Raw genomic sequence first — 23,052 nt, 5'->3', positions numbered from 1 at the left:
CATCCCTAGCTGCAACCTCCATCCTCCCGGAATGTCTGTGAAACCCAGCTGAGCTCATCCACCAAATCCTCATCCCCTCTTAACTGCAAAGAGCTGCTTGTCCCCCCACTTTGTCCCTGGATCTGGAGAGCCAGCCCAGTGTGGGGAGGGCTCTCCAGGTCAGGAGTCAAGGTGGGGGGACTCCATGTGCACCCCAGTACCGTCAGGCAGGCTGGGATGAGCCAGCAGCAGCTCCTTGCAGGTGGCTGCAGGGTTGGTTTTGGTGCCATTGGGATGTTCCACAAGGGCTTGCAGCTCCCGGCTTAGGGTGTCCAGCAGAGCCCAGACTGCAGTGTAATTCAGGTGGCTGGATGGATAAATTAGGTGCTGAAAAAAAGTGAGGGAGATACAAGTGAGCTGATATTAGCCCCCCACTTCTTATTTTGGGCAGGAGCATCACCAGGTGCTGAGAGAGGGGATGGGACACACAGGGGACAAGGCCAAGCATGGTGGGAGTGGGATCAACCATATCTGCTTGCTCTTCCTGCAAGGACCTTGTGCAGAGAGGACCTCAGGAACAGTGGGACATGGGACACCATCGCTGTCAGCCCCTTCCCCCCAGGGTGGCATCTACAGAAGTGGGGCTGGGAACCCCTCACCCCCACCTCGCCAACGCACTCACCCGCAGCTCTTCCCCAGACAGCACCACCGTGGGTCCGCGGGGACCAGGGGAGCCGGCCAGACCCTGGGTGACAATGACAACGCTGGTCATGCTGGCTGCTGCCCACGAGCCCCCCGGCAGGCTCACAGCTCCTCCAACAGCGCCAGCAGCCCCTCCAACAGCGCCAGCAGCCAACCATCCCCATGGTGTGGCACGGTGGGACCTTGCTGCCACATTTTAGGGAGCAAAGGACCCAAATTTTGGCAGAAGGGATGTCACCGGCCCCACTTACCGGCAGGCCTGGTGTGCCTTGGGGTCCTGGCAGCCCCGGGAAGCCTTTCAGCCCCTGCCCAAGGAGGGAAGAACAGCAAGATGGAGAGATGCTGCACCCCGGGGTGCCACACAGGGCCACCCTGCACCCCAGGGACAGGGCAGGAGGGGACGGTGTCCCACAGCACCAGCTCCAGGTGCTCCCCCTGACTTACTTTGGGTCCAGACAAGCCCTGGAAGAGAAGGACAAGACCCAGATAAGGGGGGACAGGTGGGACCAAAGCCCCATCCCAGTGTAACCCCCATGGGGCCAGGAGTGAACCCCAAACCTGCCAGGAGGACGAAGGACTCACCGGCATCCCGGGGATGCCAGGGTGTCCCCATGGGCCAGGGTGGCCACTGTTACCCTGCAAAGACACCAGAAAACGTCAGGGTGCTGCACAGGGCAACCCCCAGCCCTACGTCCTTCTGCAACCCAGCCCCTTCCCCAGGTGGATTTTCCTTTGAAAAATCAGGAAATCACCACAAACACTCATCTTGGTTCCTGCCATCCACCCTGTCCTTACCTGCTGTCCCTTGGGTCCTGGCCTCCCTGGGACACCATGGGGTCCCAGCTTGCCCTAGGAGATGTGACGGGGTGTCACACAGGGTGACAAGGGACCAAGGGGAGGGAGGAAAAGAGCAAAACCCCTCACTTACCTTGAAGCCATCGTCCCCTTGCTGGCCTGGGTCACCCCCACTGCCCTTCTCGCCCTAGGAGAGAGTCAGGGAGAGCATTGGTGACAAAGGGGACAGCAGAACCACCCTGGGACACCAGCCTGGGCTGGGGGCTCTGCCCCAGAGGGTGGGCACAGGGACCCCTGCTCTGGTTATTGCATCGGGGACATCTCCTTGGGTTGGTAGCAGGGCTTTTGTTGCCTGACCCTGACAGGAGGCACCTGCATGGGGACACATTTTCCCTGGCCAAACATCTCTAGTAAGGAGCTGGAAATAGGAAATTCTGTTATGGCTGGCTGCAAAGTGTATGGAAAAAAAAAAAACAAACCAAACCATTCGATCTGGTAGAATTAACTGTGCCCATATTGCTGGGGAAGCAGGATGATGAGATGGAGCGTCTGCCTCCCCTGCTCAGCTGCGAAGGCAAAACTGAAATTATTTTATCCCAGACTAAAATATAATTCCAGAAAACCTTGGAAGTTCCTAGGAAACACATTGAAAAAATACACAAAACTCCTTGTGTGCCAAAATCTGGTGGAGCGGGAGCAGAACCCCCCGCGCAGCAGCTGCCTGCAGCCCCCCCGCCTGCTCTCCCAGCTCTGGCCTTGCTGAACGCCCTGGCTTTTAACTTTTGCCATCGCTCATTTAGCTTGCAATAAATTGAAAGCTTTATTTATTACTGGAGTATCATTTTCCTGAAGGCTATGAGCAACTACCCGCCGCCAGGGACTGTTTGTCGCTCTTATTTACAGCCTTGCGGCTGATGGATGGGACCGTGAGGATGCGCTCGGTTTCTGGGGCCAAGGTTGGACCCATCAGCTCATCAGTCAGCACTTGTGCGAGAACAGGGGATTAAAAGATTGCACGCTGCTGCTTGCAATGCCACGAGGCTGGAAAATAACATGGCTTTGGAGAAAATCTAAAGGTCCCATCTCCCAGCATCATGGGATGCCGTGGTCAAGCCCCAAAGAAGGATGCTGCAAGCGATTGGGGTTCAAGAAAAGGGGAATAAGTGATTGCATCCCACTAATTAAATGCAAACTGTGCCCAGAGTTCTTGCTATACCCAGGGCATGTCACCCACCTTGTGTCCTTTGGGACCAGGGTCTCCTTTCCTGCCCTTCAGCCCTGGGATGCCCTAAGAGAGAAACGATGCAGCACCACATCACCCTGGGGCTGAGCCAGGAGGGACCTCGCCACAGCCGAGGTCGCCACAGGGATTCTGAGGATTTCAGGCAGTTTTAGAGACTTTGAGGCATTTCTCATCAAATCTGTGATTTTTGCTTTCAGCAAACCCCACTAAAAATGCAGTTCAGGTGCCTTGGCTGGTTACAGAACACCCTGGCTTTGCCTTGTGGAGCTTCCAAAGCTGGAATTTTATTTTAAATACAGAAAAAGCAATTTCCAGTAAATACAAATAAAATATTTCAGTAGTTTTGTTGGCTCATGCTGGCTGCTGCAGTGCAGCTGGTTCCTCCAGCCATGCAAACCTGGGTACATCCCGGCTCCAGCCAGTTCTCTGCCAGCACTCGGCACTGCCAGGCATCAGATGCTTAACTGGAATGATGTGGCTTCTGGAACAATGTATTGGAAATAATGTGATTTGCCTGACTGCACACACACTGCTGGGACGCTCATTTGGGAGCAGAAGGCAAGATGAGCAATGGATGGATGAAACACCCCAAAACTTCATTTGTTTTAAATAACTCTCTGCTTCGGTTGTTGGCAGAGCTGGGTTGCATGGGACCCACAGGAGCCAAATGGGGAGCACTAGCACCCCGAAACCTTGGAACTAATACTCACATAGAGTCCTTGGGGGCCCTGAGGTCCTTCTGGGCCATCGTCACCTGGGTAGCCCTGAAATGCAAAACCAAGAGAGCCTGGCTGGGGCACAGTGGTGCAGTGAGAGCAGGGCAGGAGTGATCCCAGTGCCTCTTGCAGGGAGAGCAGCCCTGGGCTCGCGTGTGGGAGACCCCCCCATGGACTGGAAGGGATGGGGGGACAGAGCCCTCCAGTAACATGATGCCTCTAATCACAGAATCATTGGTTGGAAGAGACCTTCAAGAGCATTGAACCCAATCGTTAACCCACCCCTGGCACTGCCCCATGTCCTGAGAACCTCATGTCCGTCTGTCCAACCCTCCAGGGACGGTGACTCCAGCACTGCCCTGGGCAGCCTGTTCCAATGCCCCACAGCCCTTTGGGGAAGAAATTGTTCCCCAGATCCAACCTCACCCTCCCCTGGCGCAACTTGAGGCCGTTTCCTCTGCTCCTGGCACTTGTTCCTGGGGAGCAGAGCCCGACCCCCCCTGGCTCCAAGCTCCTTTCAGGCAGTTCAGAGATCAGAAGGTCTCCCCTCAGCTCCTGTTCTCCAGCTGAACCCCCCAGGTCCCTCAGCCGCTCCATCACACTTGTGCTCCAGCCCCTCACCAGCTCCGTTCCCTTCTCTCACCTCGCTCCAGCACCTCAAGGGCTTTCTATGCTGACATACCCTCTATTTTGACATATTGTCTATATTGATCCATCCTTTTCTATACCAGGGGTTCAGACAGGTGGGAGCACCCCCAAGCTGCACCCCCAGCAGGGCAAAGCCAACCTACCTTGGGTCCCCGGGGACCTCTCGGGGGCCGGTGGCCCACCCTGCCTCGCTTGCCCTGGGAACAACAGATTAAAGACTCACAAGCAATTCAAGCGTGTTAAAGGCACTAAGCCGTCTGTCTGCGTCCCCCTCGCTGTCCCCCCAGGGATGCTGAGCCCCCAGCAAACTGGGGCCCCTCTGTAAGACCTCTGCGGGTTCCCAGCATCAGCTTCATGCCTCCCGCCACCCCCCATGGGGACAACGGTGCCATTTACCCGTCTGCCAGCTTCTCCAGGGGCCCCTTCTTCCCCTTCACGACCCACATCGCCCTGGGGGGAAGAAGAGATGGGAGACATGGGACACCAGCAGCCCAGTCACATGGCTGGGACTGGGGACAAGGGGCTGCTGCCTGCGTGGGGAGGGGGCAGAGCTACCAGCCACTGTGGGATCCTGGGGGTGGACACCAAGGCCATGGTGCAGAGCTGGCACATAAAGGGGAGGTCCCCTGTCACCCCCCAGGGACACATGAGCTGGGACAGAGGCAGCCCTGTGGGGCTGGGGGCTGAGCTGGGGACACTTGCCAGCCACTCACCCAAAAACCAGATAAGGCAGCTCAAGAGCATCTCAGGGCTCTGTGTTTTCCAGACATGGATGTGCAGCTGCCTTTATAGTGGGGAGAAATGGGTTCTCCTGAGGTCGTTCCCCCTGGACCACAGCAGGGTTGACCAGCCCAGGCTCAGCCACCCATGCCCCATGGCCAGTCCCCGTCAGGTGCCACCCGCAGAGGACGATTTCAAAGGTACCTTTTCTCCTTTGCGACCTTTCCGCCCTTTCGGACCGGCTTGTCCCAGAGACCCCTAATAATCCCAAAGGAGAAGAAAACACATCTGTAAGGATGATGCACCGGGGATGTGCCCCCTCCAGCCTCCCGCCCGCCCTCGCCACAGTGTGCACAGGAGGATGCTCTAAGCTGATGTCTCCATTTGGGATTTTTGCCCCTTTTCCATAGCAGGCTGGGTGAAGCGGAGCTGCAGGGCTGTTTCACAGGAGCAGGAGGTGATGCCCACATAGGAATTCGCTGTAGAGGGAGATCCTGGTACCCTGCAACCCACACCCAGCAGCACCAGGACATCCCCGTCCCCTTCCTCACCATTTGCCCTGGTTTTCCTGGCTTGCCCGGCTCCCCTTTCACACCTGCCATGCCCTGGGAAGCAAAATAAAGATCAACCCAACTCTGCAGATTAACTTCTAGGGTTATTCAACCAAATCCTGGGCTGCAAGAACAGCCGGAGCGGGGAAGGGGCCAGAGGAGCCCACTCACCTCAGTGCCACTTGGCCCCACGGCTCCAGCTTCACCCGGTGGCCCAAGAGGACCCTGAGGTTAATTTGGGGACAAAACAGAAGGCTGGAATCAGCTCCAGCTTACTCAGGGGAAGGCAGGAGGGTGAGTACAGAGCCAGCTGCCTTGCCCCAGGGTCTGGACTGGGTTGTCCCCCCAGGGACCTCTGGGGACATAGCTATGCAGGGGATGGCCACCCCACAGGGATGTCCCCTGCATGTCCCCAGGCAGAGAAAGGAGTTACCTGCCGGCCTGGATCCCCCTTGCCACCAGCTACTCCTCTCACTCCTTGATGCCCAGTGTATCCCTGGAGCCCAGGGACACCAGCCAGTCCCTGGGGACCTGCTGCGCCCTGCGGAGCACAGAGAGGGGACATTGACATCCTGTCCAGCAGCCGTCCCTTGAGGGCGCATCACAACCTCTCCCAGCAGAAACAATCGCCTGAGTTAAGGGGATGTCGCACTCAGGCAGAGCAGCACGGCAAGATGGGAAAACTGGGACGCAAATGGGATTTATCCTGCAGCTGAGAGCAAGGCAGCAATAAGACACCTGCGGCTCTGCACACATCAGGACCCCGACCACAAAATGCACCTCAGAGCAGCACAAGCGCTCCTGAGCACAGAGCAGTTCCTGCAGCCCCCTGACCTTACAGACACCCACGGATTCACTCTGTGACAGCAGAACAGGGGGAATCCAAATGCCCTGGACCTGCGTCAGGCAGACCGCAACAGCCGAGTGTTAATTGCACAACAGCCGTGGTGCTTGTGCATGGTTTTTAATAGCTGTATTAAAGTGCCTTTAAGGAGCTTTGGCTCTAGGGAAGCCAAGGAAACGATGACTCAGTTAAAGCCATTGCTGGGCAGGACACAGGAGACACATCCCAGCACTCCGGTTGGCAGAGGTCACTTTGTGGCCACCCCAGCAGGTGAGACACAGCCCCAGGCTCTGCTGCTCTATCACAAGGTGTTACCAAACCTCTTTTCCAGGGACGTTTTGCCAGAGCAGGGCTGGTACTCACCACCAGACCAGGCTTGCCACTGTCTCCCTTGACTCCATCATCTCCAGCGAGTCCCTGCGGGGACGTTGGGGATTTAGAATCAGCCTCTCACCACCACGTGCTTGGTGCTCAGGCCCTCTGTGGGTATTTTAAGCATCCTCTCCCTTGCAGCATGTTCAGCTGCCCAAGGCACGTGCCCAGGCAGCACCCGGCTCCGTATGGGAGTGGATGTGATGTGACAGCGAGAGTGGCTCTTGCCAAAGGCATCCCTGGGTGTCAAACTGAAATGGCCTCGCTTTTGGGGTGGGGGCATATAAGTACCTCCTGGAAGTCAGTACCAAGTTGTGAGGCATTAAAACCCCCTCCTCACTGCTGAGCCCCCTGGCCTGGGTAGTTAAGGGGCAATAAATTCTTTGGGCTTTTGTTTGTGTTGGAAACAGTGAAGCAGTGGGAAAGCCTTTGGGAGCTCTACAAGATCCCGGACATTGATACCTCAAATCCAGCAGCACCAGCGGGTCCGTTCATGCCTCGTGGCCCTGGATCTCCCTGGGGAAGGAGGAGAAACAGTTCTGTCCCTGGCAAAGCCCTTCCTTGCCTCATTGACTTTGGATCTCAGGCAAGAAAGCAGGGAGCGTCCCCATAGCAGGTCCCCCGGGTCACCAGCCTGCCCAGGCCTGCCCCAGCTCCAGCACGTGGCAGAAAGCAGAGCTTGGGAAAAGACCAGAAAAAGGCATTTCACCCAGAGATGAAGGGTCGGAGCCATCACCCTGCTGTACCTTCACTCCCTCGGGACCGTCGTGCCCAGGAGGGCCTCGGAGACCTGTCACACCCTGTTAAGGGCACAAGCAAAGGAGCCGCATTGACTCAACCCTGCCCGGTGCTCCCAGTCACAGTCACGTCCCCCACCTACCACACAGGTCTGTGATCAGCCAAAAAGGAGGAGGGACATGAGCTCACTTACAAACCATCCTCTGGCTCCAGCAGGTCCCGCAGCTCCGGTGACACCGACCTGGCCCTGGGACAGAGCAGAGCCAGGCTCAGCAGGGTCCCAGCGCCAGGGGGCTGGAGGCAGCACTAACCCTGACTGCCCGCCAAGTTTAAACCATCCCCTTGTACCAACAAGACCCAATTTTGGTGTCATGCCTGTGAGCCATGAAGCTCCCTATATTTACAGAGATTTGCCAGTTCCCAGTATTTTCTGCAGCCCAAGCTTTCCCGTTGGGGGTGAGTCTTGCTCCTTGGCACCCAGCACCCAACCACCCACCTGGGGGACACAGGGAACCCGGGGGGCTGGGGCAGCTCCTCGCTGTACTTGCCAACAACCCTTCCTGGCCCTTCTCTCCTTTGTGGCCTTTTTCTCCAATTTCTCCCGCAGCGGCTCCTGGACCGGGCGCTCCAGGAAGACCCCTGGGGCCAGTGTCACCCTGCTCGGGGATGGAGACAGAGGTGTCACCACAAAAGAAAAAAAACAGCAATTAAATGAGCCTCTGCATGGAGACAACGTGTTTCACCCTTTCAATGGGTGCTGCGAACCCGAGGGTGCTCAGGAGACATGCTGATGCCAGGTCTGAGCCCCACATCTCCAGTGGTCCACAGCCACATGGACACCTGTGTCCTGCTCTGCCCCCACCACACCAAACCAAGCAGCTATGGGTGTCCCCAAGGAGGGACAGCGTTAGGGGCACTCCTCACCTTCTGTCCCTGTGGTCCTGGCTCACCCGGGTCTCCAGCATCACCAGTGTCACCCTGCCCGGAGGGGAAATATCAGCATCAGATAGAGCCACTGCTCCCCAGCCCTGTCCTGGCAGGGTTAAAAACTGAGCTCTGACTTCCATGGGCTATCCCCCTGCTCCTCTGGCCGGGATTTTGGTGCTGGCTATGAGACGGCCCCACAGTGTCACCTGCCCCAGGAGGTGACCCCCAGCTGTGACCCATGCCAGCCCAAAAAGCAAGTGAGGACAAATTGTTGAGCACAGCACCTTACCCTGCAAGGGGACCCCAAAGCATCAGCCCCCACCTCCCCCAGGGGCACCTCAGCCTGGTGTGACAAAGCCATAGCAGGGCAGCTGTTCAGGGCACTCACACCTTTGCTGTCCCCATCCCATCCCATCCCATCCCATCCCATCCCATCCCCTCCCCTCGCAGGGACACTGGTGGGCAGTGGTGACTGCCCTGGTGTCACCCGGCTCACCTACCTCCTTCCCTCGCTCCCCGGGCCTCCCTGGTGGCCCCTCTGGGCCATCATCTCCCGGCTCCCCAGGATCCCCACTGATGCCCAGAGCTCCGCAGGTTCCTGCCTCTCCCTGGATGGGATGAACACAACCAGCATTATTCTTGGTTGATTTTCCAGCTGAGCCTGGCTCTGGTCTCCATCATTTCTCACCGCACAGACACCCCAGCTTTCCTTGTACCAGGTGTCCCCAGGCTTTGAGGGGACCCCAGACCCTTGCCCAGCAACATCAAACTCCAAGCATGAGCATGCTGGAGGGGGATGATTTCAAAAAGCCCCACATGGATTTAGGTGCCAGCCCCTGTGGGAACACACCTGCTCGCCTTTGGGTCCCGGCTGACCCTCGGCTCCTGGTGGTCCTGGTGGTCCCTGGGGAGGAAACACACAGCCCAGCACAGCTTGTTTACCGCACGTTGCACAAAGCTTCTGGTTCAGCTAATGCAGACACAGCTTTAACCTTCAGCTTTAGTTGAGGATCAGCATCCCTTCGTTTCCCATCCCCGGGGTGGATCGCAGGGAGGTGCAGGCTCTAGAGTGAGGGGAGGACAGGGCTCCCCCACTGACGTACCTGCTCGCCATCCAGCCCGCTGACACCAGCTTCCCCAGGATGTCCTGTGTCACCCTGCCAGAGGACACACAGACATGAGGACAGGCAGCCCTGGTGGTCCTCCACACACAACCACCGCCCCAGCCCCACAGGAGGGCTTGCACGGCTCTTATCTCACCTTGCACTTAAATCCCCATCCCACTGAGCAAAGCCAGTGGCCAAACTGGGAGGAAAACATCCCCTTTGGGCAACCAGAGTGAGCTGGGCAGCTCCTGACTCACAGGGCCAGCAAGGGGAACCAAAGCACATTCTCTGTCCTTACCTTCTCTCCTCTCACCCCTGAAGGCCCTTCAGGTCCATTTGGACCTTCCCGTCCCTGAAAACAAACAGCCCACATCAGCAGCAAGGTATCGCCTTCGATCATGAAGCCTTCGCAGCTCCTGAGCATGGGTGGCAGAGGCTGGGATCCCGCATCCCATCACATCCCCATGGACAGAGAAACCACTCACAGCTTCTCCAGACCCCTTGCACCAGCTGCCCTTTCTGCAGGTGCTTTTGGAAGCTCCCCAAAAGTGTTGCACCAGCAAAATTGTTGCACCTGGCTGAGGCGGGAGATCATGTTGGGCATCAATTGAAGGAGCCACATCTGCACTCACCGGGTACCCAGGCAAGCCAGCAGCACCAGCCACTCCAGGAACCCCCATTTCTCCTGCTGAGCCAGGTTTCCCAGGGACACCATCCAGCCCTCGTGGGCCAGGGACACCCTGCAAGGCCAAAAGGTGACTTAGCACCCGGAAACAGTGTGGGGTGCAGCTCCAGGGAGGTCAGTGCCAGTGGGAGCCCCATGCCTGGAGCAGTTGTGCAACCATGGGTGGTACCAGTGGCTCATCACTGTGGGTGCAGGAGGCCACGGCTGTCCCCTTGCCCAACTTGTGACCACCCAGCTACCCACGTAGGGTTTGGGTCATTCTCTGCCCCGTGACCCCCATCTTTCACCCCATGGGACATCACCCATCTTCAGCCCACAGAGCATCTCTGTGAGCTACAGCTCTCCCACTTACTGGCAGCCCTGGAAGCCCTCGAGGACCCGGGTCTCCTGCTCTGCCCTGAAACAAAAGGGTGCTCAGCAGCGTGGTCACAGCGAAGGGACACAGAGGACCCCGCGGGCAGGGTCAAGTTTTGCTCAGTCAAACCCCGCGTGCCCAGGCCAGCTCAGCTGTGTCCATGCAGCAGCACAACGAAACCCAGCTGGCAATGAGCAGGACCAGGGTCCTGCCTGCTCCTGCAAATGGGTTTGGGGTCTATGTTGCTAAAGCACACAGTATATATTGCAGAATATTGTACATCCATGAGGGATGGCAGGGAGGGAGCGGAGTGAGCTGGGCACATGGGAGCACACAAGCCCTACCTGGGAGCCGGGAGCACCTCGTGGACCAGGGGGACCTGGCAGGGCCTGGGGGAGGAGAAGGCAATGACAGCCCCACACCACAGCCCTCACTGCTCCCCCCTCCCCAGTTTAGTCCCTTGATCCCTGTAGCAAAGGTTTCCCACTTTCCTACAGGAAGCCCAGCAAAGGCCACTCGCTCTGTGCTGGGGGGACTGGAGCTGCCCAGGGTGGCAGCAGAGAGCACTCACCTTGGGACCAGCTTTTCCTGGAAATCCCGGTGGGCCTTGGGCTCCCCTTTCTCCCTGTCGGGAGGCAAGAAAGATTTCCTTTCTGCTGTTATGTTTTAATGCAGTAAACTCTTAAAGAAAAAAAAACAATCCAGCTGCCTGATGTCTTATAACAAAGTAAGGGAGTTTGGGCAGATGAAGTGCTGGACAACCATCAGTTCACCCAACATACATTCATAGAATCACAGAATGGTTTGGGTTGAAGGGACTTTCCCAGTTCCCCCAGTGCCACCCCCGCCATGAGCAGGGACATCTTCACCAGCTCAGGTTGCTCAGAGCCCCGTCCAGCCTGGCCTGGGATGTCTCCAGGGATGGTTCATCCACCACCTCTCTGGCCAACCTGGGCCAGGCTCTCACCACCCTCAGGGACAACAATTCCTTCCTCATGTCCAGCCTGAATCTCCTCTCCTTTAGTTTAAAGCCATCACCCCTTTTCCTACCACAACAGGCCCTGCTCAAAAGTCTGTCCCCATCTTTCCTATAGAATGTGGGAGCCACCTGCAGCCGTTCCCCTCCTGCCACCCGCCTGGCACAGCTGATGGAGACCATTCACAAACATCACCCAAACCCATCCGCTGCATTCAACATCTCAACCCAGAAACATTTCTGAAGTCTGGATCCCCACCCTGGCGCATCCTTCACCCCTGTGCTGGATCTCCCAGCCCTACCTTGTCCCCCCTGCGCCCCGGCCTGCCGCGGTCACCAGCAAGTCCCGGGTAGCCCTGCAGAGAGGATGGTGTTAGGAGGCAGCCAGGGCATCTCCAGGGTTTTTGGGAAGGTGAATGCCGAGGCTGAGCTCTGGCCTGGGGACAGACAGGACCCTGGCACCGTGGGAGCACTGCCTGGTGACAGCACCATGTCCCCCCAGCCCGCCTGCTGCCCATGGGCAGGCAGGACCGTATCCCCCTCCATGGGCAGCTCCATCACTCACGTAGGTGCCAACAGGTCCCTGCAGCCCCTCCAAGCCAGGTTTCCCGGGCAGCCCCTGCCAGGTGAGACAAGGGCATTAACAAAGCTCCGCTCCCAGGATGTGGGCGGGCATCTTCCCAGACTTGGTGTCCATGTCCGAGCTCATGCAAGCCCACAGGTTCCCCCATGGTTGCCCAGAGCCTCTCGGGGCTGTTCACCCTCATCGCTGTCCCAACCAGCCCTCCCAGCACATTCACTCCCCCCTAAGCCCCAGCTCTCACCTTTGGGCCCAGGGAACCCGGGTCTCCATCAGGTCCAGGCTTCCCCAAGAAACCCTTTGGAAATATTCGGGAAGGAGATGCCAGTCAAAAGGCTGAGATGAGACAAGTCCCACTGAACCCCTGCTGCTGCTTCTGTGCTCACAGACAGGTGTCACCTGCTCCAAACCAGGTTGTTGGGGCTGGTGTTCCCCATGACACCTCACTAGGCTTGGAGAAGCTGCAAAGCCCCTTGTGCAGCCTGATTCTCTCCAGAAGTTATTTTGCTCTTCTCCACCTCCAGCTATTCCTGCCACTGAAGCTTCTTTATGGTTTTTAATAAGAAAAGATCCTCTGTTGGTCCTCCAAGCGGGGACAATCCTGTATCCCCCACCACTGGCATCAACCCTTGCTGGACACCTCACTGACTTCCCACCCATGCTCCTTGGCAGACTGAGCAAAAAGTAGGATTCATGCAGAATGAAGGTTTTTCCTTACTATCGATCCAGGAGGTCCTGCGTGTCCACGAGGCCCCTGCGAGCCAGCAAAACCCTGGGAGAAAGGGCAGAAGGTGAGCAACAGAGGGAAGGCAGGAGGGATGGAAAGGCTTTTCCCTGAGAGTTTGTGGTCCAAGACCAACCCAAAGCCAAGCCCAGTGCCCAGGAGAACAGATCAGCCCATCAAAGGCAGTGCTGGGGCTTCCCACTTCAAACCAGCTCTTTGGTTCTTATTGCTGAAGTAGAGCGGCTGTGTGCACACAGAAAACACCCACACGCACAGCCAGACAGCTCACAGCAAATTCAGAGCATCTCTTCAACCCACAGCAGAACATTTTTCATATTTTGTTTCGAGGCAAACAGCAGCTTTGGGGGTTTGTTTGTTTGGGTTTTGTTCGTTTCCCCTTTCGCATCTTGGAGCAAGAATAAACAAACGCTACAGAAGGGAAAACTTGCTGCCAGCCCAGGTCTTGCTGATGGGCCTGTTTCAGATAGCAGTGTCACGGATAAGCAATCATTTTGCAATAGCCACTTCTTAAAGTGCTGCTCCGTTCCCGTTCAGCACGATGCTCGGCAGGTCCCCGCCTGCAGCCGCAGCCAGAGGAGCACCTGGGCCACCCACCACCCGCACCACATCCCATGGACATGCTTTTGACGCACATCCCCAAGGGGAGAGAGCTGAGCAGAGGGGATGGAGGGCAGCAATCATGCAGCCGTGCAGCTCTACTCACCGGTGGTCCCCTCCTGCCTGGGCTGCCTGTGGTTCCTGGGAGACCCTGCATCACAAGGCAGGTGATGATGAGGATGGGGAGGCAGAACCACCTCTCCCAGTCCCATCCCATAGCGATGTCCAACATGGTTTCAAGGTCTTGACCTGTGTGGCCACAGGGATGAAGGAGTTGGAAAGTTCCCCCCCTTGCTGGGCTTTGTTAGCCCTCTTGACACAACCCCCCGCCCCAGCCCTCACCCAAGTACAGAGTGGAGGATGGGAACCTGGGTACCAGGCTTTCCTTCTGCGCCTTCTGCTCCTGGGATGCCCCGCAAGCCCTGCAAGTAGAGTCTGGTCTCAGGAAAGGGGAGTCCCACAGCTGGGTGCCCCCACCAAGGGTTTATCCAGCCCCACAGCTCCCCTCCAGTATTAAAAGGTGCTGAATCGATGATGACATGGTCCCCTGGGTGCTCATCTGGTCTATACTGAGCCCCAGGTTCGTTAGCGCACAGCTCATCCCTGCACAGCTCCTCCTGCTCCATCCCACCTCAGGATGCGATTGCTGGGAAATAACAGGAGTGTGGGAGGAAAACCGCTCTTACCGTGAGCACCCTGACCGTGCTTTGTACCCCCTCTTGCCCCAGTTATTTATTCCTGTCTCCTTCACCAAGTACAACTTCACAGATTTTCTTAAAAAGTTGTCATTTCCTGAATTTTCTGTGCTCACAGTAGGAGGGAAGTTGTTGCAGGTGGTTTGTCAAAACGCTGTGTGCAACGTGCAAAAGCCCAAGCTACTCATCCCCAACTTATCCTGTGCAAATTCCTAAGCAGAGCCTGACACTGTGATCCATCCACACTTGGGGATGCTGCTCCCCGAGAACTGGCTTCCCTGTCCCAGCACCATGTGCCAGCACAGGGACAGGGGACATCTACTCACGGGCAGCCCGGGGTCTCCGACCAGCCCACGCTGACCCACACGGCCCTACAAAACAGCAAACATTAGGAAAAGCATCCATCTGGCAGCAATAACACTGCATATTTTGGGGTCTTTCCATGGCAAGCTGCCCCCAAGGTGCCTCATCTCTGCCCCAAGCCACCAGGCAAGGTGCCTGCAGGGTTGTTTCAATCTCTCACAGCCAAAGATGCTCCAAGATTCAGCTACAAGTACCAGCACCCATTAGTTACCCGGGCTCCCCGTGGTCCTGGGGTTCCCTTTGGGCCATCAGGTCCTCGGCCTCCCTAAAATTCACAGGGAGGGACACATGGTCACTTGGGTCACCCTGCAGCACCTCCCAAGCCCCCCAATCCCAGGACTCATTCAGCCTCCACCACCTTGGCAGGTGGTGTGGGGCTGTGGCAGGTGCAGGGATGTCACGGAGGGGTGGAGGAACAAGAGGCTGTGGGTGCAGCGTGGTGCTGTCCCCTGGGTGCTGGGACCATGCAGGAGGTCACAGGCAGGGTGGTCACATCCCTCCATAGGGAAGCAGGGGACACAGCTGCTGGCACTGACCTTGGGTCCCTCGCTGCTGTTCAGCCCTGCCAGGCCCATCTGGCCTTCCTGCCCCTGCCAGGAGAGAGGAGAGGAGTCGGTCAGGCTCCTCGGGAGCCCAATCTGATGCACATGCCAACAGGTGCCACAATTCAACTGTGCTCTTGGTTTGAGCTGTTTCCGTTTGCCAGGACGCTTCCTGTCTACAGGAAAGCTCCCTGCGTTTGAGCTCCTCACACCAAGAGGTGCTGGAGCGAGTTGAGAGAAGGGAACGGAGCTGGTGAGGGGCTGGAGCACCAGTGCGATGGGAGCGGCTGAGGGACCTGGGGGCTTCAGCTGGAGAACAGGAGCTGAGGGGAGACCTTCTGATCTCTGAACTGCCTGAAAGGAGCTTGGAGCCAGGGGGGTCGGGCTCTGCTCCCCAGGAACAAGCGCCAGGAGCAGAGGAAACGGCCTCAAGTTGCCCAGGGGAGGTTGAGGTTGGATGTGGGGAACAATTTCTTCTTTCCCAAAGGGCTGTGGGGCATTGGAACAGGCTGCCCAGGGCAGTGCTGGAGTCACCATCCCTGGAGGGCTGGACAGACGGAGATGAGGTTCTCGGGGACACAGGGTAGTGCCAGGGCTGGGTTAACGATCTTGAGGGTCCCTTCCAACCAAAATTATTCTATGAAACACCAGTACCACCAGGTGGGCTTTGGACTGGGGTGAGCCTTCAGCCCATGGAAGGAAGAAGAGGGTGGTGGAGATGCCCAGGATGCTGGAGAAGAGCCAGCATCAGGCAGCGGGAGAGAGCAGCACTGCACGACGTGGCTCTGGGATGGGCGCTGAGCCATGGCACCCATCGCCGGGCAGGGCTGGGACAAGGAAGCACCCCCCACCCTGACCGCATCCTGCACAGCTGCCACCCTCCACACCACCCACCCACACCACGTGTCCCACCACGCGTCGCCCCGGAGCAGCCACAGCACTTACCTCTGGTCCCCGGGGTCCTGCCGCTCCACGGGGGCCGGGAAAACCCTGTGAGCCAACCTGGCCCCGAATCCCCGGAGGTCCTTCAGCTCCCTGTGCTCCACGGGGACCCTGGGAGGAATAACATGCAGAATGTCACAGCGGGGCTCACAGGGGCCCATCTCACATGAGCTGCAGACAGGAGGGAGAGCTGGTGCCTGGGGCTCCCCCACCCATGGGCAGGAGCCCCCCAAGAGCCCTTTGCTTGCTGTCCCACTTCTCTGTACCCCCAGATTTTGGCAGGAGGTTGCTCTGGGTGAACACTCCACAACCCTGCTCGGAGAGCATCCCTGGGGCAGTATAACATTTTTAAACAGCCAAAGCAAGACGGAGCAGGGAAGGATGGATCAGGGGCAGCAGCTCTCACAGTTCTCCAAAGCAAATGCCCCTGGGTGCCTGGACATCCACACAAACTCATCCACTGATGGGGAAATAGCACATTTGAACACCAGAAAGGGCAGCAGCTTGAGGAATTCCCCCCACAACCCTGGGTACGTGGTACCTTGTCTCCTTTGGCTCCCAGGTCTCCCTTGGATCCACCTGGACCTCGACAGCCCTGCAAGAACAGAGGGTACGCTAAGGGAACCACAATATGCCACTCCTTGCAACCCAAGCACGTTGTGCATGCAAAGAAAGTTAGTTTTGCCCCATTTAGATCAGAGCTTTGCTCCTAATGCAGCAGGGGAGATCCAGGAACTTTTGGGTTAATTCCCACCAAACCATTAGTGCCACAGCACCCCATGCCAATCCCACGCCCAGCACCCAGCTGCACCATCCTGATGCCAAGACGATGATGAGCACCTTGTCCTCATCACTGTGTCCCCTAACACATACTGAAGTGCTCCCACTTCCCTTGCCGCCTCCCCAAAGCAGAAAACAGTTTAGGATGCACCATGGTGTCTCAAAGCTCCTTTTAGCAAAGCCAGGCAAGGCCAAGTGTGGCTCTGCCTTCCCAAACCACTGCATTTGCCACCTATTCAACGTCAAGTCTTAACACGGGCATAGCACACAAAGCTGGTGCTTTGGGCTGCTGTAATGCAGCTTGCCTGCATCCCAAGCCAGGCATGGCATGGGTTCCATCACTCACCTGCTCTCCTTGGGTGCCTTTTGAACCTGGCAGCCCAATAAACCCCTTCAGAGGGAGACACAAAACACAAGTTAAAAACCAAAACAAAAAACACACCAAAATATCACAAGCCATGCACTCACGGAGGCTGGCAATGCTCCCACAGGTTGGGAAGATGTTGATAAATTGGAGACGAGGTTCAGCTTTGCAGAGCTGTTACTGCTGATGCCACAGTGGGATTTGCTCCCCAATGGGGATTAGTGGATGCAAAAGCCCTCCCCAAGCTGCCCCCACGCACACAGTGGCCACTAGCGTGAGGACGAGGTTCTGTTAGCCTCCCAAATGCACAACCCGCATCCCACCCTGCATCCCTCATCCCTCTCACAAGGACCAGTTTTCAGCTCTGTGTGTCAGGGTTGCAGCAATGAGAAGCAAATGCACCGATGGCCATGCTCAGCTGGGACACATGGGTCACGGGGGAGGCGAGGCTGCCCTGGCCTTGTCACCCTTGTCACCCCCAGCAGCCCTTGTGCCCCACCAGCCCTGCAGGAGGCTAGGATGGCAGGGGGAGCAGGGCATCCCCCCCCGGCGCTTTGGGGTGCTGCGAGGGGGAAGACAAAGGTACCCCGCACTCAGCCACCTGCTCCCGTGGACTTACCCCAGGGCCCTCCTGTCCCAGCTGTCCCCTCAGCCCGGGGACACCGTCTGTGCCCTGCAAGAGCAGTGTAGGATCAGGGAGCATCCAACCCCACTGTGTTCCCCGATGGGGCTGCCAGGGACCTTCTGGCTTCATTTGTCAGGTCTGCTGCAAGTGCTGCCCCCTTCTCCCCTCCAAAAGCAGGGACAGGGACCCCTCACCCCAACTCTCATGTCCCTCCAGGGAAGCCCTTGGGCTTCACCCCATAAGGGCAAAGCCAGTCAATGAGAAGCTCTTACAGTGTCTCCTTTGGGACCAGCTGATCCCTCCATCCCAGGTGGACCCTGGGGAAAAGAAAGGTGGAGGAAGATTTGAGAGAATCACAGAACAGTCTGGGTTGAATGGACCTTCCCAGCTCCCCCAGTGCCCCCCTGCCATGACAGGGACATCTTCACCAGCTCAGGTTGCTCAGAGCCCCGTCCAGCCTGGCCTGGGATGTCTCCAGGGATGGTTCATCCACCACCTCTCTGGCCAACCTGGGCCAGGCTCTCACCACCCTCAGGGCCAACAATTTCTTCCTCATGTCCAGCCTGAATCTCCCTCCTTTAGTTTAAACCATCACCCCTTGGCCTACACGGGCTAAGAAGAGAGGTGCAGCTCACCATTCTGCTCTGTGGATGAGCTCCAAGCCCAGAGGAACCCTGCCTGGCCCCCCAGGAGCTGTGTGTCACACCCCAGGGACCATGTCCCCATCAGCTCACCCTTCCCTTGGCCCACCTCCTGCACATCCTGCCCATGGGGCATGGCCTTTCACACCCCTGCACCCCTCCTGGGGAGCCATAAAGACCTGCAGGGTCAAGGACTTTGTGCCCATTTGCCAAGAGCGTGGGGACAAGTCCCAGCAGCTCTGTCCTCGCTCAGCAAGTGCACAGGTGAGGGGATCCACACCGCGGGGACATGGTGAGCTCTGTGCCAGGACAGCACCTGCAGCACCTGCTTACCTGCACACCCCTGGGGCCGGGAGCGCCGCGTCTGCCCTGCAAGCCTTGTGGTCCCTGCAAAAACAGTGGGGGACGATGAGCTGCTGTTAGAATTAAATCCCCATGCACATCTTGCAAAACCCCTCCTGGGAAACACCGCTCTGCTGAGTCCATGGGGAACCCCCCCATCCTTCTCTGTGAAGGGTAAGGAAGGGGTTCCCATGCCCCCATCTCAGCCTCTTTGCAGATTTTAGAGTGGGTTGAGATCACAAGCCAGCTGGAGCAGACCCCTCCAAGCTGGATGACACCCTCCAATCTGTCCCAAGACACCCAAGTCTCCAGGTGCAGTCACATACCCACATACCTGCGGGCCCCGGGGACCAGGTGAGCCGGGGGGACCCATTTCTCCCTGGGGAGAGAGCAGGGGAGGGATGGGGTGAGTACAGTGGCTGGAGAACCCCAAACAGCAAAGAGGGGACAGCAGGACAGACCCACCTGAGAGCCATTGACACCTGGGCACCCCACTGCTCCCGGCTGGCCCAGCTCCCCCTGCAATGCCAGAGCGGGCTCAGCCCCACGGGCACTGGGACAGGCCCCCCGGCACCTCCCATGGCAGCGGGGCGGCCCCAGGCTGGTGGGGTGCTGGAGGGGCTTTACTGGTGTGTGTTTTAAAATCATTTGTAACACCATTTGTCCTTTTGCAATTTTCTGCCCTTCACTATCAGGCAGCTGCACTTTCAGCAGGCACATCCTTTTCAGGCGAGCACCAGCAGAAGGGATGAAGGTGGGCAGGACACCATGGCACATCCCAGATGGCAGCGGCTCCCACCAGCCTGGCCACCGCTGTGTTTCAGCAGCACTTTGAACCCCAAAGCTGTGACTTACCATGGGGCCAGCAGGACCTGGGGCACCCACTGAGCCACCTTCTCCCTGGAGCAGGAGAAAAAGGATGCCAGTTCCAGCCTATTTTGCTTTGATTCTCTCTTTTTAGTCTTCGCATCCCAAATTCTCCCTTTTCAGTCTTCACATCCCAAATTCTCCCTTTTCTTTGCATCAAGCACCAGCTACTTGATGTCCCTATCTGGCCAGCCCCTACCTCCCTGACTCACTTCATATTAGAAAGGTGTTTCCATCCACCACCACCAAACCACTTCAGTTTTCTTTTTAAACCCTCTGCAAACCCTCCCCTGGCTGAGATTTCTCGCACAGCCGGGGCAGCAGTGAAGCTATCAGCATGCTGACAGCAGCGTGGAAAAACCCAGGTGCTGGCAGCCTGGGAGTCACCTCAGCTGAAGGTGGTCACCGAAAATAAACCACAAGGTAATGTGATCTGCAAAGGCTCATTTCTCTTCATCACCAGCCAGGAGAATGAGCTGGGATGCAAATGTCCACGCAGATGTTGTAGGCAAGGGGAGGCTCCTGCAGACGTGCAGAGGGACAATGTGCCTGGTTGCTCCAGAGCAATTTCCCAATTAATAAGAGCCACTTTCAGGACAAAGACACAGATGCAAAAATGCAAAAGGATTATGGAGATCTAGGGTTTTCTTTTTCCCCTGAATGCTAAAAGTAAAATAAGGGGTTTGTAAGATCAAACCACAAAGTAGTGGCAGTGACCTGCAAAGCCCAAGCCCTCCCTCCTGGGACACGTCCTTCCAGTGGGAGCAGCAGGAGAACGTGGCTCCTCGGGGAGGGCTGGTGACACAGAGAAAGCAAAACCCACCAGCAAACCCACTCACCTCTGGCCCCACAGGGCCCTGGAAGCCCATCGCACCCTTCAGACCCGACATCCCCTGGGAGAAAAGCCAGGAAAAAAGCATCAGCGAGGTGCCCACCCCGAGGCAGCAGCTGCCCTTGTCCCATCCATTGCAGAAGGGTCAGAGGGAGCAGAGACCTCAAGAGCTCTGTGCAAAGCCAGGGGAACATGGGATGGAGCGAGGGATGGAGCTGAGGCCACTGCAGAAAAAGGGTCAGCCCAGGAAAGGGGATGGAGGAAAGGAGCCATCACAAGACACGTTAACTCACGTGAAGACCAGCAGGACCCGGCAGGCCATTTTCTCCCTTCACTCCCTGGAAAAGCCAAGAGCAGCCTGAGTGATGGAAGATGGAGCTGAGGGGACAGCAGGGAGGGAACAACCCCCTGCCCAAGGCAGGCAGGGCTGGAGGAGCAAGGACAGACACCCTCACCTTCACTCCCTTCTCTCCTTTGTCCCCAGCTGCTCCAGGGTCTCCCAAAAAACCCTGAAACAGGAACAACAAGGATGTGTGAGCCCCAGCTGGACCATCAGGAGCCAAAACATGGCTGCTGCGCCCCACAAGACTGGGGATAGGGACCCTTGAACTTTGCTTCTGGGGCTGCCTCATTTAGCACAAGCACAGTGTTACCACGCTGTGGCCACCCCACACCTGTGTCCCAAGATGGGGTTGCACCACGCCACGCACAACGGTGACACAGAGGTGTCCCAGCACCCCCAGGGATGGGACAGGGCTCTCCATGGCACCGAGTGGCAGGGCCATGGCCACCACTGGTGCCTTGGGGACACCATGGTGCCCTGGGCTGCACATGGTGGCACCGAGGAAGGAAAAGAGCTTCATGGGGCAAAGCTTATGCATCTGCAGCTGCTGAGGGCTCAAGAACAGAGAGGTCAAGCCCAAGGGCAAGAGATTCTCCTGGATGCTGGGATGATGCTCATGGGCAAGAGGGTCCTAAGTGTGAGCCAGAAAAGATACACAAGGTGTTTCAAATAGATGGACCCAATTTCAAAGCCATATATTTCATGATGGCAACACGTTACAATTACACAAAAATTTACAAACCATTTAATGAGTTATCTAGCCATAATAATTTGAAACACTATGCCCTGCCCTTTCACGTGGTAAGAGTTCCATTCATGGGTGGTTCGTGGTTGCAGAGATACAGTGATTGCAAATTAGGTTCATCTTTTTAAAACGCCCTGTATACTGCTTTGAAATTGGGTCCATCTTTTTGAAACCCCCTGTATCATAAGTGACGTGGGATTGCTGTTTCAGAAAGAAGAAATCAGGTTTCAAACACCCCAGGCTGAGCAAACCTCAGAGAAGATCAGGGCCAGAATCTCTTGGTTAGGTCTGAACATTTTGGCTTTAAAAGACTGGTGGGGGGAAAGGGAAAAAAAGCAATAGAAACCATTAATATTTGCTTTTTTCTGGACATTTTATACCCTGGCTGACAAAGCCCTGACTGCAGTGCTATGCATCAGCAGCCCCCAGTCCCCCCTGGGCTGGGCAGCTGGGGACACTGGGCACTTGCCAGCTGGACCCCGCACAGCTGGAGGGTGACAACAGGGATCCCATGCTGTCCCCCAACATCAGGCTGGCACAAGTATGTCGCAGGCTGGTGGGGGTGGGACATGGGTACTGGGCACTGCTGGTGCAGTACCAGTGAAACCAGTAACAAAAAGCTCTTACTGGCTGGCATTAAGTGTGTGTGCTGGACTGGGGCTGGCAGCAAATCGTGCCTACAGCAGATGAGGGCAGCTTACCTCTTCTCCCTTCTCACCAGCCATTCCCTGGTCACCCTGGAAGCCCTGCGGTCCCTGGGGAAAGGAGCACAGTGGGTGTCCCCCCCAGCACCTCCCACCCCTGCCCGGCCCCATCCCACCTCCCCACTGCTGCCTCCTGCCCACAGCCACCCCTGTGCAGACTCCTGGGGGGCTGCTGAGACCCCAAAGCTCTCAGCACAGCCCAGTCATTATCATCCTCCAAAAGCCCCCTGAGAAACCTTCCAGCCCAGGTGCGTTGCCCATATTCCCCAGGGATTGCTGCTGTGGGTCTGGAAAAGGGCAGGGACTGTCACACCAAAAAGTGACAACCTTCAGAGCTTAAATACTATCCAGGCAGTACATAATTCTCTCCTTTCTTCCCCCCCTCCCCCCTATTTTCTCCTGTAAACACAACGAGGAGGTTCAGCTCCAGAAGAGCATCCTAGACCTCATGCTCAGGGATGCTCAGGATCTGCAGCGCTCAGGTTGTCCCAGCTGCACCTGAACACACACGTGTTCTACAACCCTTTTTTTTGGGAAACATGAACCTTGAGGCACTAATCCGGGACTGCCTGGGTTTGTAGGCTTCTTTTAGTTAAAGGAGGTAAGCGAACATGAAGAGAGCAGCATTAGGAGCCCCTTGTCTCCTGTCCAATGCTTGGGGCTGCAGTTTCCTCTCCAACACTGGCCATTCCAGGGCCCTGCCCGCAGCTCACCTGCTCTCCCGGCAGCCCCCACGGGCCAGGTTTGCCATCCAGGCCAGGGAAACCATCCGAGCCGGGGTAACCCGCACGTCCCGGCAAGCCCTGGAGCCCGGGCTCACCCTGGGGAGAAAAGCCAAGCACGGGAAATTTAAAAAAATCCACATCATTATGAAACCAATAAATTCAATCTGGAATACTGTGTCCAGTTCTGGGTTCTTGGTTTAAGAAGGACAAGGAATAACTGGAGAGAGTCCGGTGGAGGGACACAAAGTTGCTGAGGGGTCTGG

At 57.1% G+C, this 23,052-nt stretch overlaps 1 protein-coding gene across 15 annotated transcripts in view; it reads right to left on the bottom strand.

Annotated features, from left to right (window-relative positions):
- Positions 1 to 23,052, bottom strand: part of COL27A1 (collagen type XXVII alpha 1 chain) — a 69,269-nt gene that overhangs the window by 2,256 nt on the left and 43,961 nt on the right. For 2 of the 15 annotated variants that reach the window (XM_065854046.2, XM_071817272.1), the window contains 52 exons: positions 22,778 to 22,885; positions 22,062 to 22,115; positions 20,728 to 20,781; positions 20,566 to 20,610; positions 20,280 to 20,333; positions 19,429 to 19,473; positions 19,039 to 19,092; positions 18,908 to 18,952; positions 18,565 to 18,618; positions 17,863 to 17,907; positions 17,585 to 17,638; positions 16,948 to 16,992; positions 16,363 to 16,416; positions 15,825 to 15,932; positions 14,874 to 14,927; positions 14,549 to 14,602; positions 14,301 to 14,345; positions 13,648 to 13,701; positions 13,386 to 13,430; positions 12,656 to 12,709; positions 12,182 to 12,235; positions 11,923 to 11,976; positions 11,660 to 11,713; positions 10,953 to 11,006; positions 10,726 to 10,770; positions 10,379 to 10,423; positions 9,974 to 10,081; positions 9,640 to 9,693; positions 9,339 to 9,392; positions 9,086 to 9,139; positions 8,736 to 8,843; positions 8,233 to 8,286; positions 7,857 to 7,964; positions 7,502 to 7,555; positions 7,317 to 7,370; positions 7,033 to 7,086; positions 6,562 to 6,615; positions 5,788 to 5,895; positions 5,526 to 5,579; positions 5,355 to 5,408; positions 5,008 to 5,061; positions 4,480 to 4,533; positions 4,227 to 4,280; positions 3,430 to 3,483; positions 2,711 to 2,764; positions 1,610 to 1,663; positions 1,477 to 1,530; positions 1,264 to 1,317; positions 1,126 to 1,143; positions 933 to 986; positions 662 to 724; positions 201 to 366 (listed from right to left, as the gene is read on the bottom strand). In XM_065854046.2, coding sequence (XP_065710118.2) covers positions 201 to 366; positions 662 to 724; positions 933 to 986; positions 1,126 to 1,143; positions 1,264 to 1,317; positions 1,477 to 1,530; positions 1,610 to 1,663; positions 2,711 to 2,764; positions 3,430 to 3,483; positions 4,227 to 4,280; positions 4,480 to 4,533; positions 5,008 to 5,061; positions 5,355 to 5,408; positions 5,526 to 5,579; positions 5,788 to 5,895; positions 6,562 to 6,615; positions 7,033 to 7,086; positions 7,317 to 7,370; positions 7,502 to 7,555; positions 7,857 to 7,964; positions 8,233 to 8,286; positions 8,736 to 8,843; positions 9,086 to 9,139; positions 9,339 to 9,392; positions 9,640 to 9,693; positions 9,974 to 10,081; positions 10,379 to 10,423; positions 10,726 to 10,770; positions 10,953 to 11,006; positions 11,660 to 11,713; positions 11,923 to 11,976; positions 12,182 to 12,235; positions 12,656 to 12,709; positions 13,386 to 13,430; positions 13,648 to 13,701; positions 14,301 to 14,345; positions 14,549 to 14,602; positions 14,874 to 14,927; positions 15,825 to 15,932; positions 16,363 to 16,416; positions 16,948 to 16,992; positions 17,585 to 17,638; positions 17,863 to 17,907; positions 18,565 to 18,618; positions 18,908 to 18,952; positions 19,039 to 19,092; positions 19,429 to 19,473; positions 20,280 to 20,333; positions 20,566 to 20,610; positions 20,728 to 20,781; positions 22,062 to 22,115; positions 22,778 to 22,885 — 3,136 coding nt within the window. The remainder of the gene's footprint in view (positions 1 to 200; positions 367 to 661; positions 725 to 932; positions 987 to 1,125; positions 1,144 to 1,263; positions 1,318 to 1,476; positions 1,531 to 1,609; positions 1,664 to 2,710; positions 2,765 to 3,429; positions 3,484 to 4,226; positions 4,281 to 4,479; positions 4,534 to 5,007; positions 5,062 to 5,354; positions 5,409 to 5,525; positions 5,580 to 5,787; positions 5,896 to 6,561; positions 6,616 to 7,032; positions 7,087 to 7,316; positions 7,371 to 7,501; positions 7,556 to 7,856; positions 7,965 to 8,232; positions 8,287 to 8,735; positions 8,844 to 9,085; positions 9,140 to 9,338; positions 9,393 to 9,639; positions 9,694 to 9,973; positions 10,082 to 10,378; positions 10,424 to 10,725; positions 10,771 to 10,952; positions 11,007 to 11,659; positions 11,714 to 11,922; positions 11,977 to 12,181; positions 12,236 to 12,655; positions 12,710 to 13,385; positions 13,431 to 13,647; positions 13,702 to 14,300; positions 14,346 to 14,548; positions 14,603 to 14,873; positions 14,928 to 15,824; positions 15,933 to 16,362; positions 16,417 to 16,947; positions 16,993 to 17,584; positions 17,639 to 17,862; positions 17,908 to 18,564; positions 18,619 to 18,907; positions 18,953 to 19,038; positions 19,093 to 19,428; positions 19,474 to 20,279; positions 20,334 to 20,565; positions 20,611 to 20,727; positions 20,782 to 22,061; positions 22,116 to 22,777; positions 22,886 to 23,052) is intronic. The other 13 variants (XM_071817280.1, XM_071817278.1, XM_071817279.1 and 10 more) reach the window with 13 other exon arrangements.

The sequence above is a fragment of the Patagioenas fasciata genome, chromosome 20, assembly GCF_037038585.1.
Source record: "Patagioenas fasciata isolate bPatFas1 chromosome 20, bPatFas1.hap1, whole genome shotgun sequence".
Classification (NCBI taxonomy): domain Eukaryota; kingdom Metazoa; phylum Chordata; class Aves; order Columbiformes; family Columbidae; genus Patagioenas; species Patagioenas fasciata.
This window is presented reverse-complemented; position numbering and strand designations above follow the sequence as displayed.